Source organism: Nycticebus coucang, chromosome 6 (genome assembly GCF_027406575.1).
Source record: "Nycticebus coucang isolate mNycCou1 chromosome 6, mNycCou1.pri, whole genome shotgun sequence".
Taxonomy (NCBI): Eukaryota; Metazoa; Chordata; class Mammalia; order Primates; family Lorisidae; genus Nycticebus; species Nycticebus coucang.
In genome coordinates, this window is record NC_069785.1 from 104,428,253 (window position 1) to 104,441,948 (window position 13,696).

The 13,696-nt window shown below is 36.3% G+C and overlaps 1 protein-coding gene across 14 annotated transcripts in view; it reads right to left on the minus strand.

Annotated features, from left to right (window-relative positions):
- ZFAND6 (zinc finger AN1-type containing 6) overlaps positions 1-13,696 on the minus strand; it is a 95,924-nt gene that overhangs the window by 15,213 nt on the left and 67,015 nt on the right. For 9 of the 14 annotated variants that reach the window (XM_053595775.1, XM_053595769.1, XM_053595770.1 and 6 more), the window contains 3 exons: positions 4,182-4,352; positions 2,885-3,053; positions 1,849-1,949 (listed from right to left, as the gene is read on the minus strand). In XM_053595775.1, the coding sequence (XP_053451750.1) occupies positions 1,849-1,949; positions 2,885-3,053; positions 4,182-4,335 (424 nt within the window). In that variant the 5' untranslated portion in view covers positions 4,336-4,352. The remainder of the gene's footprint in view (positions 1-1,848; positions 1,950-2,884; positions 3,054-4,181; positions 4,353-13,696) is intronic. The other 5 variants (XM_053595781.1, XM_053595780.1, XM_053595783.1 and 2 more) reach the window with 1 other exon arrangement.

The following is a 13,696-nucleotide window of genomic DNA, read 5'->3' on the forward strand; positions in this document are numbered from 1 at the left end:
GTGTCCAGCCCCAAGAAGGTGTGCCATATACCCCCGCGTTGTGCCCATTAAGTGAGAGCCCACCAATCCCCCATCTCCTCTTCTCCATCCTTCGGTTCCCCCTCTCCCCAACTTGAACTGAATTGAGTTTTTCTCTTATGCGGGTGCATATCAGTTTGTCTACTGGCTTCACATTAGTATCAAGTACATTGGATACTTGCTTTTCCATTCGTGTGATACTTTACTTAGAAGAATGTATTTCAACTCCATCCAGGTTAATCCAAAAGATTGTCAAGTCACCATCTTTTTGTATGGCTGAATAGTATTTCATGGTATATCCTCTATTTTTAAACTCTCATTTTTCAACCTATGCCAAGGACTTCTATATCTCACACATAATACTGATCATTCCACATATTTAAATGCCTACTATCTACCCATGACCTCCAAATGAGCTATTTCAATTTTGAAAGTTTATAACTTCCAAGTGACTGTACCTAAAATTTTGTCTAACAGTACCTTTACCAGCTTGTCTGAAGTAACCAAGGCCACTATGATAAAACTGAGAGCTATGACACAACCCTGTCTTATTATTTCCCATGTGAAGTGAATAACTACTTTTAAAAATCCTTCATCTTGGCAGCACCCATAGCTCAGTGGGCCACATACACCAAGGCTGGCAGGTTCAAATCTGGCCTGGGCCAGCTAAAACAACAATGACTACAACAGAAAACTAGCCAGGTGCTGTAGCCCCAGCTACTTGGGAGGCCAAGGCAAGAGAATCACTTAAGCCCAAGAGTTGGAGGTTGCTGTGAGCTGTGACACCATAGCACTCTACCCAGGGCAATAGCTTGAGACTCTGTCTCCAAAAAAAAAAAACTCTCTCATCTCTGCCCTCCCTTATATTTTTCTACTTACTAACAAATAAAAAATCGCTCATTTAAAATATTTATGTATTTATAATAATATGCTATGTGAACTAGAATATGTTCACCACATAGAGGTATTTTGCTACCACAAAATTTATACAAATAGCCAAATTATGCCAAGTATTAGTTGGGCACAAATTAATTAAATTAATTGGAAATTAACTAGCTTATCTAAATTTAAAATTTAGCAAACTTAAAGACTACCAGATTTGTCTGTCATCATAATGTGAACACTATGCACAGTGAAAAGTCACATTGGTCAGGCAGAATGACACAGTGCTCACCCTTGGGCCTGTTTTTCCAGAGTATTCTTCCTCTGTTAATACATTGTTTCCACACACTACCAGAAAGCAACTAGTTCAGCATATGTCAGTCTCCTGAATGGCCTCTTCTGCACTGCCTCTCCAAACTAGGAAAGCCTCCACACAAATACAAAAGTCCTCCCGTGTCGCTTTGATCCAAACAACGGGATATGAAGGGCATGTGCAAGAACAGAAGACACAGTGACATGAGTCCATGCACCTGAAAGTGGCTCCTGCATTGTAAATCACAGATGGGGAAGGATGGGTGAGTGTCAGCCAAGGTGAGTCAAAAACAAGAGAAACAGATTCTCCTCAAACCAGCAGCCCCAGTTTGCTTGGAGAGCAAATAATTTTTAGTAAGAGAATATTCTCATGTTCATCTATCTATATTATTCAAGCTAAATGAAATTGAGTTTTCAATATTTATGCTGATGAAATAATTACTTGTGAGAAATGGCTCCTAACAATTCAGAAAATTAAATACTTGAGGACATAAACTATTTTGTTCATAAAGAAAAGCAGCAGAAAAATATGTTTTTCAAGTAGATAACTTTTTGTACATGCAGCTGGATAGTGTATAGCCTATAATACTCAAATGTTAAATAAATGATACAATATATGCTAGTTCATATGCAAACCTTGCAGATCTTCTGTTTCAGGTACTGCTTTATCCACAGAGGTACTGTCCACTTGGGAAGATGCTACAGATTCTGATAAAAGTGACTGATTTGATACAGGGCTACAAAAGCAAAAAGCATTTCATTTTAAAAGATAATCTATACACAAGTATTAACTAAAGTAATATACTAAGAATTTAACATATCTAAGCAGTTCATTAAGAAAACCAAGACACCTCAATGAATCCCCAACAATAAAAAAAAAAAAAAAAAAAAAATCAAGTTTAAAAAAAAAAAAAAAAAAAAAAGAAAACCAAGACACTTTTATAACTTAAAATAATCACAGAGCTTTAAAACTAGACCGATTTAGACCAGAATTTTAATGCCTTGTAAATAAAGCAATGGTATATATCCTTTGTGTATTTCAAGTACCACATGAACTCCACTAAATGAAAACTAGCATGACAAAGACGTGCTTAAGAAACCCCGACACAAAGCTGTTAAGTGAATCTGGGCACAGCAAAACTGAACACCTCCTATCATGAACTGGAAAAAAAGGAAGCATAGTACAGAAACGTAATCTATTGATTCCTAATAGCAGAATAAAAGTGAAACAAATATTTCTGTGTGCAGGCTTCCAGATAATTTTATTTCAGAATTACAAAGAAAAATATACTATGATACAAATAATATTATATATCATGATATTAAACAAAGAGAATCCATGACAAGACTTTCTTTTATTTAAATACAAGGCACTTGTACTTGCAGAATAAAACTGAAATTTAAAGAATATGCTTCAAGAGAACTTCAGGAATGAGTCAGGATATGAGGAAGAAAAAAAGAGACTGAAAAAGTAATCTCAGATTTAAAAGATAACTCCCCACCCCACAACATAAAGAAGCTTTTTCTAACTAAGCTCAGACAGATACAATTTAAGACCAGTTAATCCTAAAGTGGCTTTTACATAGTTTTCCTTAATAGAATAGATCAAAAACAGAATATATTCTTTACTTTTCCTTAGCATTATGATTACATTTCAGAGACTACATCTTACCTTGGCTGCATACATGAAGATGTAGAGTCTAGCGTCGACTGAGCTTCTGGGACACTGCCCTCTGTGCACTGAACTGGTAAAGATTCAGACAGACTACTGACAGAAGTTGCTGTAACAGTACCACATTTCATATTAGTGATTCTATACCCAGGGCAGTCTAAGACCTTATCTAAAAAAAAAAAATCAAGATCAATTTTCCATAAAATACAGCATTAGATTTGCTTTACTATGAAATATGTTGATTCATTATCTTTAGTTATAAAATGTTTCAATAGTTTGCAAATGAAAAACGTCAATTTTAACCAAAAAGGAAACCATATACAAATTGTTTATATTAATAAAATAAATTCTTATTTCTCAGGACTGAGTATCATCCAAACACAAATCCTTTAATTCAAAAACATCTTCCAAGTACTTGTATACAAATGAGATACTTAAAAGGTAATTTAGCAGTAAGGTAGACACAGGTTTAGAATTAAAACCTGCGCACATTAGGCTATATTATTTTCTCTGTACTGCACAAGGCAGAAATGTATATGATTTAAGTTAAACTCAACAATTTATATTCATTAGAAGTTTCTATTAAATGGCTTCTATTAAAGTTTTTGGCTTGAGCACGAGATAATGATAAAAAAGACCTCATATAAAATTTTAAATGAACTGAGTAATAGCTACACTTTCACTAGGCACAAAAATCTATACATTTTAGGCATTAATTTACATGAGAACTATCCTACATGAATACTTCTGACACCTCCCTTACGCCGAGCTTATATTCAAAATTTCCTTAGTTCCAAGAAAATCCTCTGACACAACAAAAAGGCATGAAAAACCCAAGTGAACTGGGGTTGAATATCCCTTACTCTGAGTTAATCTGGTACACTCCCAATGAAGTAAGGCTTTCTCTAAAATTAGTTGTAGTTATTGAAATCTACTCTTGACTAACAAATTTAGCTGCAAAAGTCACCCAGATAAAAGAACCTTGGTTCTTTCCCTTATCTCACTTTCCAAGACAGCTATATATGTATACTTCGGTTGTCCTTCTATTTAAAAAAGGTAGTAAGAGTTCTGTGGCACAGAAAATAAGGCTCCGGAATGGATTTGTAGTATTTTCAATAAGCAATAGTCATTCCTGACTCCCCACCACTAACCATATCTCAACGCATAATAAAGAATTTTCCTGGTATAAATGTGATAGTGCAAGTACAGTGTGAGAGTGGAAAAAGTACTGGGTATGATGAACTACTTAAGTGTACTTCAATTATTAACACTTCTGTGTTTTCAAAGAATTACTTACCAGGTGGGCTTATTCTACCATTACTACTGTTCTGTCTTTGAAGATGTTCTTTATAGCATACTGAACACATGCCATTTGTACGAGGGTTTCCATAAAATCCGCAGCCAGTGGAACAAAGCATAGGCACTTGGCTGTGATTTGTTTCTTGAGCCATGTTCCTCTGTTGCACACCTGAAATTTATACAGCATTAGCAAAGAACTGTCAGACACAAAACTTCAATTATACATTATCCAATAAAGAAAAAAGCCAGATTCATCATCCCCCAAACCACTCTCTGTAACTGTCCCAGGACCTAAAGCTAAAGAAAGGGAGATAAAAATAAAGACCAAAGGACACATGCTGACCTTTTCTACAACCTACTCTACACAAGGAGGTCTATACAGGTTCAGAAAGTATAAAGAACTTCTGAAAAAAAGCCATCACTAGGAGATTAAGGAAAACTCCTTATACCTAGTTCAGCTGGCTTCTCTCAGTAATAAGAAATACACATTGTGGGCGGCGCCTGTGGCTCAGTGAGTAGGGCGCCGGCCCCATATGCCAAGGGTGACGGGTTCAAACCCAGCCCCGGCCAAACTGCAACAAAAAATTAGCCGGGCATTGTGGCAGGCACCTGTAGTCCTAGCTGCTCGGGAGGCTGAGGCAAGAGAATCGCGTAAGCCCAAGAGTTACAGGTTGCTGTGAGCCGTGTGATGTCACGGCACTCTACCCAGGGCGACAAAATGAGACTCTGTCTCTTAAAAATAAAAAGAAATACACATTGTAAGAGGTGCTCTGTTATAACCTTCAATTTCTAAGTATTTAAATTTTTGCTGAAAGTTCATGCAGTAACTTGTACACAGCACATTTATAATGATAAATTGAAAATAGCCAAAAAAAAAAAAAAAAAAAAAAAAGAAAATAGCCTAAATGTCTAACATTATGACAATGGACTTTTTAAAAGTATTATGCATATTAATGACAAAAGTTATATAATCAGTATAAATATAGAATAGTTAGAAACCCAAGTGACCTGGATTAGAATACTTTTGGATGGGGGAACACGGTGATAATGAAAAGGCATACTATGAAATGTATATACAGTATGTTGCCAATTAGGAGAAAAAGGAACATCTATTAATCATCAAAAAGGGTTAGTAAAGAACATGTCCAAGGATAGAAAAGGTAGCGACCTTTTTTCCTGATTTGTGTCTTGTTTGTATTTTTGAACTGCTCTAAAATGAAGGCACTACTTGCATAACTGGGGGACAATTTATTTTTTAAGTACTTAAAAATTAAAATTAAAAACTAATGGGACAGCCTTAGTCAGCCAGGAGAGTGATGCTGGGACTGAGGAACTATTTGGGAACCACAATAATAATCAATTACAGCAGATGGAAGAACCTCATGTGTCATTTCTCCCATAAAACAACTGGTTCTTCCGCATAAATAACACACCAGAGGCACTAACAGAGGCTCTCTCTCTTATTAAAAAGCAACTTCCTAAAATGAAGGTTACTCCAAAATGGGTGTATGCATATTATAGACAGGTCTATGTTCAAAGATCAGGAAGAATGAGACTAACCAAAGGTGGGTAATGTTTTTTCCCAATGAAATTTCCTCAAATTGATAAACACCTAAAGAAGCAGTTCAGTTTATTGTGACTGGGTTTCTTTCCGCCTACATTATGTGAAGAATGTTAAAGGGTAGAGAGGATTTAATGAAAATCCTACAACCAAGAGCATTAATTCTTGACTGTAACAAAGCAGCAGCCTTTTCTTTTGCTTTTAAAGAAAAGTCCTAAAACTGATACGATTTAGACCTTTAGCCTAGAAATAATTATAGTTTGGGATTTTGATAAGGCTCTTTCTTATTCCATGATAACAAGCAATTTCAGAATCCAGATTCCTCCCTCTCAGGTAGGCTTATAAATATACCCATAAAAAAGAAAACAATGGGCGGCACGTGTGGCTCAAAGGAGTAGAGCGCCAGCCCCATAGGCAGGCCCAAATGCCGGAGGTGGAGGGTTTAAACCCAGCCGCAGCCAAAAACTGAAAATAAAAAAAAAAAAAGAAAGAAAAGAAAATAATGATGTTACTTGAAAAGCTTTTGTCAAGTATTTTTCTTATTCTTTTTTTTCCTTGCCTATGTTCATTAAGGATAAGGATCTATAGCCTTCTTTTTTAGAAATGCTTGTCTGCCCAATTTAAACGCTCCCAAATTCTTGAAACGGACCTTACTCAGTCTGAGCAGTATGATATCTGATTAATACCATAATAACAGGGGACTTTAACACTCCTCTTACACAGCTGGACAGATCCTCTAAATAGAAATTAAACAGAGATATAAGAGATTTAAATGAGACCCTAGAACAACGGTGCTTGATAGACGCATATAGAACACTCCACCCCAAAGATAAAGAATATACATTCTTCTCATCACCCCATGGAAAATTCTCCAAAATTGTTCATATCCTGGGACACAAAACGAATATCAACAGAATCAAAAGAATTGAAATTTTACCTTCTATCTTCTCAGACCATAAGGCACTAAAGGTGGAACTCTAACAAAAACGTTCAACCCCACACAAAAGGCATAGAAATTAAACAACCTTCTGTTGAATGACAGTTGGGTGCAGGAAGAAATAAAACAGGAAATCATTAACTTCCTTGAGCATAACAACAATGAAGACATAAGCTACCAAAACCTGTGGGATACTGCAAAAGCAGTTTTGAGAGGAAAAGTTATCGCTTTAGATGCCTACATTCGAAAAACAGAAAGAGAGCGCATCAACAAACTCACAAGCCATCTTATGGAATTGGAAAAAGAAGAATAATCTAAGCCTAAACCCAGCAGAAAAAAAGAAATATCCAAAATCAAATCATAGATTGATGAAATTGAAAACAAAAGAATCATTTAGAAAATTAATGAAACAAGAAGTTGGTTTTTTGAAAAAAATAAATAAAATAGATAAACCACTGGCCAGACTAACTAGAAAGAGAAAAGTAAAACCTCTAGTAACCTCAATCAAAAATGATAAAGGGGAAATAACAACTGATCCCACAGAGATACAAGACATCATCATCTCTGAATACTACCAGAAACTCTATGCCCAGAAGTTTAACAATGTCAAGGAAATGGATAAATATTTGGAATCACACCCTCTCCCTACACTTAGCCAGGAAGAAATAGAGCTCCTAAACAGACCAATTTCAAGCATTGAGATTAAAGAAACAATTAAAAAGCTTCCAAGCAAAAAATGCCCTGGTCCAGATGGCTTCACACCAGAATTCTATCAAACCTTCAAGGAAGAGCTTATTCCTGTACTGCAGAAATTATTCCAAAAAATTGAGGAGGAAGGAATCTTCCCCAACACGTTCTATGAAGCAAACATCACCCTGCTCCCAAAACCAGGAAAAGACCCTACTAAAAAGGAGAATTTCAGACCAATTTCACTCATGAACATAGATGCAAAAATTCTCAACAAAATCCTAGCCAATAGATTACAGCTTATCATCAAAAAAGTCATACATCATGATCCAGGAAGTTTCATCCCAGGGATGCAAGGATGGTTTAACACATGCTTAACGTTTAAGTCCATAAACGTTATCCACCATATTAACAGAGGCAAAAATAAAGACCATATGATCCTCTCAATAGATGCAGAAAAAGCATTCGATAAAATCCAGCATCCTTTCCTAATTAGAACACTGAAGAATATAGGCATAGGTGGCACATTTCTGAAACTGATTGAAGCTATCTATGACAAACCCACAGCCAGTATTTTACTGAATGGAGTAAAACTCAAAGCTTTTCCTCTTAGAACTGGAACCAGACAAGGTTGTCCTCTGTCACCTTTACTATTCACATAGTGCTGGAAGTTCTAGCCAATACAATTAGGCAAGACAAGGAAATAAAGGGAATCCAAATGGGAGCAGAGGAGGTCAAACTCTCCCTCTTTGCTGACGACATGATCTTATACTTCGAGAATCCCAGAGACTCAACCACAAGACTCCTGGAAGTCATCAAAAAATACAGTAATGTCTCAGGATATAAAATCAATGTCCACAGGTCAGTAGCCTTTGTATACGCCAATAACAGTCAAGATGAGAAGCTAATTAAGGACACAACTCCCTTCACCATAGTTTCAAAGAAAATGAAATACCTAGGAATATACCTAACAAAGGAGGTGAAGGACCTCTATGAGGAAAATTATTAAATCCTCAGAAAGGAAATAGGAGAGGATACTAACAAATGGAAGAACATACCATGCTCATGGACGGGAAGAATCAACATTGTTAAGATGTCTATACTTCCCAAAGCAATCTACCTGTTCAATGCCATGCCTATTAAAATACCAACACTGTACTTTCAAGATTTGGAAAAAATGATTCTGTGTTTTGTATGGAACCAGAAAAAACTCCGTATAGCTAAGGCAGTTCTTAGTAATAAAAATAAAGCTGGCATCACCATACCAGATTTTAGGCTATACTACAAAGCCATAGTGGTCAAGACAGCATGGTACTGGCACAAAAATAGAGACACAGACATCTGGAATCAAATAGAGAACCAGGAAATGAAACTAACATATTACAACCATCTAAACTTTGATAAACCAAACAAGAACATACCTTGGGGGAAAGACTCCCTATTCAATAAATGATGTTGGGAGAACTGGATTTCCACATGTAAAAGACTGAAACTGGACCCACACCTTTCCCCACTCACAAAAATTGATTCAAGATGGATAAAGGACTTAAATTTAAGGCATGAAACAATAAAAATCCTAAAAGAAAGCACAGGAACACCACTGAAAGATATTGGCCTGGGGAAAGACTTCATGAAGAAGACTGCCATGGCAACTGCAACAACAACAAAAATAAACAAATGGGACTTCATTAAACTGAAAAGCTTCTTCTGTACAGCTAAGGAGACAACAACTAAAGCAAACAGACAACCTACATGATGGGAAAGGATATTTGAATATTTTGAATCAGACAAAAGCTTGATAACTAGGATCTATAGATAACTCAAAAATTAATCCACATGAATAAAGTCAACAATCCCATATATCAATGGGCAAGAGACATAAATAGAACCTTCTCTAAAGAAGACAAACGAATGGCTAACAAACACATGAAAAAATGTCCATCATCCCTATCTATTAGAGAAATGCAAACCAAAACCACTCTGAGATACCATCTAACCCCAGCGAGAATGGCCCACATCACAAAATCTCTAAACTACAGATGCTGGCGTGGATGTGGAGAGAAGGGAACACTTTTATACTGCTGGTGGGACTGCAAACTAGTACAACCTTTCTGGAAGGAAGTATGGAGAAACCTCAAAGCACTCAAGCTAGACCTCCCATTTGATCCTGCAATCCCATTACTGGGCATCTACCCAGAAGGAAAAAAATCCTTTTATCATAAGGACACTTGTACTAGACTGTTTATTGCAGCTCAATTTACAATCGCCAAAATGTGGAAAACAGCCTAAATGCCCACCAACCCAGGAATGGATTAACAAGCTGTGGTATATGTACACCATGGAATACTATTCAGCTATTAAAAAAATGGAGACTTTACATCCTTCATATTAACCTGGATGGAAGTGGAAGACATTATTCTTAGTAAAGCATCACAAGAATGGAAAAGCATGAATCCTATGTACTCAATTCTGATATGAGGACAATTAATGACAATTAAGATCATGGTGGGGGTGGGGGAAGGGGAGAGCAGAGAGAGAAAGGAGGGAGGGGGTGGGGCCTTGGTGTGTGCAAGGCCTTTTGGGGGCAAGACATGATTGCAAGAGCGACTTTACCTAACAAATGCAATCAGTGTAACCTGGCTTATTGTACCTTCAATGAATCCCCAACAATAAAGAAAAAAAAAAGAAATAAAGAAATGCTTGTCTGGTTTTGTCTGGCTCAAGGTCATGCAGCTATTATTAATAAGTGACAGAGCTGGGATTGGATCCAGGTACAGTGGTCCTCAAAGTATGGTTCACAAATCTCCATGAAAGTCAAAACTGTTTTCAGAACAATCCTAAAAAGTTACCTGCCTTCTTCACTGTTATGGACATGAACACTAACTAGGGCTGCAAAAATGCAGTGGTGGCAAAAAGAGCTGAAGTCTCATCAAGCAGCCAAATTAAGACAGCAGTACCAACTGGTTCTTCACTGCCATGCTTTCATAGTAAAAATTATTAATTTTATTAAATCTTGACCCTGAACACATGTCTACTTAATACTTTGCATGATGAACTGGGAAGCAGACAGGAAGCACTCCTGCTGTACACAGAAGTGTGATGGCTATAGAGAGAGCATCTGTACACCTGCTGCGCACAGAAGTGTGATGGCTATAGAGAGAGCATCTGTGCAGCTGCTGCGCACAGAAGTATGATGGCTATAGAGAGAGCATCTGTACACCTGCTGTACACAGAAGTATGATGGCTATAGAGAGAGCATCTGTGCAGCTGCTGCGCACAGAAGTGTGATGGCTATAGAGAGAGCATCTGTGTAGCTGCTGCGCACAGAAGTGTGATGGCTATAGAGAGAGCATCTGTGCAGCTGCTGCGCACAGAAGTATGATGGCTATAGAGAGAGCATCTGTGCAGCTGCTGCACACAGAAGTATGATGGCTATAGAGAGAGCATCTGTGCAGCTGCTGCACACAGAAGTGTGATGGCTATAGAGAGAGCATCTGTACACCTGCTGTACACAGAAGTGTGATGGCTATAGAGAGAGCATCTGTGTAGCTGTTGCACACAGAAGTGTGATGGCTATAGAGAGAGCATCTGTACACCTGCTGTACACAGAAGTGTGATGGCTATAGAGAGAGCATCTGTACACCTGCTGTACACAGAAGTGTGATGGCTATAGAGAGAGCATCTGTGCAGCTCCTCACGTCAGCTCAATCACCTTTTTAATAGGACATGGTCTTTTTTATTTGAAAGAAAGATTGATGAACTGATTATGCAAACAAGTATATGAATTATGGCAAGCATTTTCTTGGAAATGAATGAAATACATTTGTTACTTCAAACAACTAATGGTATTCATTATCAAAGACAATATTCATGTGCTCAAGTGAAAAAAATGCTAAATAAGCATCTCTAATATTTTGAAAGTTTCTGGTAAGATCAGTGGTGATATTAATGAAATGTAATTAGAAATCAACATTTTTAAAGATATTCATGAGACAGTGAGTGAACAATGTATGATGATTCAAAATTATTCATGACAAAAGGTCCATTCAAAGTAAAAGACAGACCAACGGGTTTTAATAATAAGACCAATGCATTTTAATACAACAGGACACAAAGTTTTTACACAGTTTCTCAATTCACATCACAACTATCCTTTAAGAAACTACCAATTATCAAGTTTGGTATATTATCAAAGAACACTCTATTATCTGAAAAGGTAATTAAAATATCTTTCTTTTTCCAAGTAGGGATTAGGCCAGATCTTCCTTCCAACACTGTAACAGACTGAATACTGAAGCAACTGTGAGAGTGTTGCTAAGCTAGACCTTAAAAAGATTTGCAAAAAGATGTTTACAATGTCACTCTTCTCAATGAAGAATGTAGATGAGGGGGAAATGGTTATATTTCACAAAATATTTTAAAACTAGTTAGTGCACATATTTAAAATTTTTTCTCAGCTTCAATATGCAGTATGATAAATATCACTAGATACATACATATAACCATCATAAACAAAAGTTCTTCAGGATATTCAAAATTTTAGAATACAAAGGTTCTGAAACTAAAAATTTTGAGAATCCACTACTATAAAATATGCATTCTCAACACAAGAACATCAAGGGGGTAAACAAGAAAAACTCTTACTCTTCACGTATAAAACACAGATACACAAAATAAGCAGATATACATTATATGTGTGGAAGTAACAGTTTATTAGAAAAAAAAGTCTAAAAAGGCCCCTTGAGAGAAAAAAGGTTGAAGAATTCAGATCTAAACCAACAACTATAGTAGCTTACTGCCTACTGGTAACATTACAATGACACTCAGAGAGGAACTAAAGGAATCTCCCCACTGATACCAATGTGTCTTTTGGCATACAGCTGGCAATCACAAACAGCCAGAAGAGATAAATAATCCATTTCTGTAAAAATGTAAGTATTCAAGAGATAAAAAGTACAATATGACCACTAAGCTTTTATATCATAATATTTGCTTCAGAACAGTAAGAACAAATTTCAAAACCATGTAAAACTAGCAATTTTCCCAAGCCAAACAAACTGCCTGCACAGTAGCAAATTAACAATTTCAATAACTCAACAGGTACAAAGGATCTCCTGGTACACTTTAAAAAAAGAAAAACAACCTTATTTATTCATCTGTAGGCCATAAAATGTACCTTTACACGAAGTTTTGGAAAGACCAAAGACCATGAAGAGGTAAAATAACTTAGTTTATCTGCATGTCAATGGCACCCATGAGCAGCTATGAAGAAAATAAACCCTGCCTTCCCTTGCTACTGCCTTTTGAGCAGGTAAACAACTTGAAGGGCACATTAGTCTGGCATTCAAATGATCAGAGGAAAAAAAGAAGAAAAGAAATGACAAACCAGAACAATCCCTTAACTGTTTCCTTGAGGGATTATAAAGCCACGAATCCAAGAAGACAAAAGAGTAAGGTTGTTCTACCAGATAAAATTATCAGCATGAAATAATCAACAAGTCTATGAATTGGAGAGGATTCATAAAATGTGAATTCTGACTCTTCATAACATTCATAAGAAAACCACAACCTGTTACTCTCTCAAGCAGACTAGATAATACTTAACAGTTATTCAGAGTTTACTATGGGCCAGAAACTGTTATTATTTTACTTATATTGCAATTAATTTTCCCCAAAACCCTCTGATGTTGGCACTAGTGATATCCCCATTTTGATAATGAAAAAAGGAGACTCAAGAAGACTTAGTAACTTGCCCAAGGTCACACATCTAGTAAGCAGTTCAGTGTCTTAATGATAAATCTAGAAAACAACATGACTGTCAAAGTCCATTATATACCTATGAATCTAAAACTTTGTGAACATTCATGAATTCTTTTTTCTTCCTTTTAAGAATTTTAAATTTCATTTATTCAATCTTAACATAGTACGCAGCTTTAATTAGTTGTAACCATGCTCCTAGAAAAACTTTCATTTGTATCTTTTTACCTAAGAAGTTATCAGCACAAAAAAATTCAGGATTAAATATTTATGTCTGCAAAGAAAATTCATTACCAACTATTAAAATTCTGATAAAAGAACTGCAATGAATGAATGTAACATATACTCAATTATAATGGCAAATACAGGTCAATTAAAATCACTGCCATTTGCTTTTACTCCCTAGAGTTAAGTCACCAATACTTTTCATTTTGAAATGTCTCATGCTCTTTTATTTCCCATTCCAGCTATGGTTCTTATCACTTCACACCTGGGTTAATTTAACAGGTTTTCTTTCCGTTTTATTGTCTCTCCTCTCAATCCACTTAAGTTCTCCTAAAACACCCAGTTC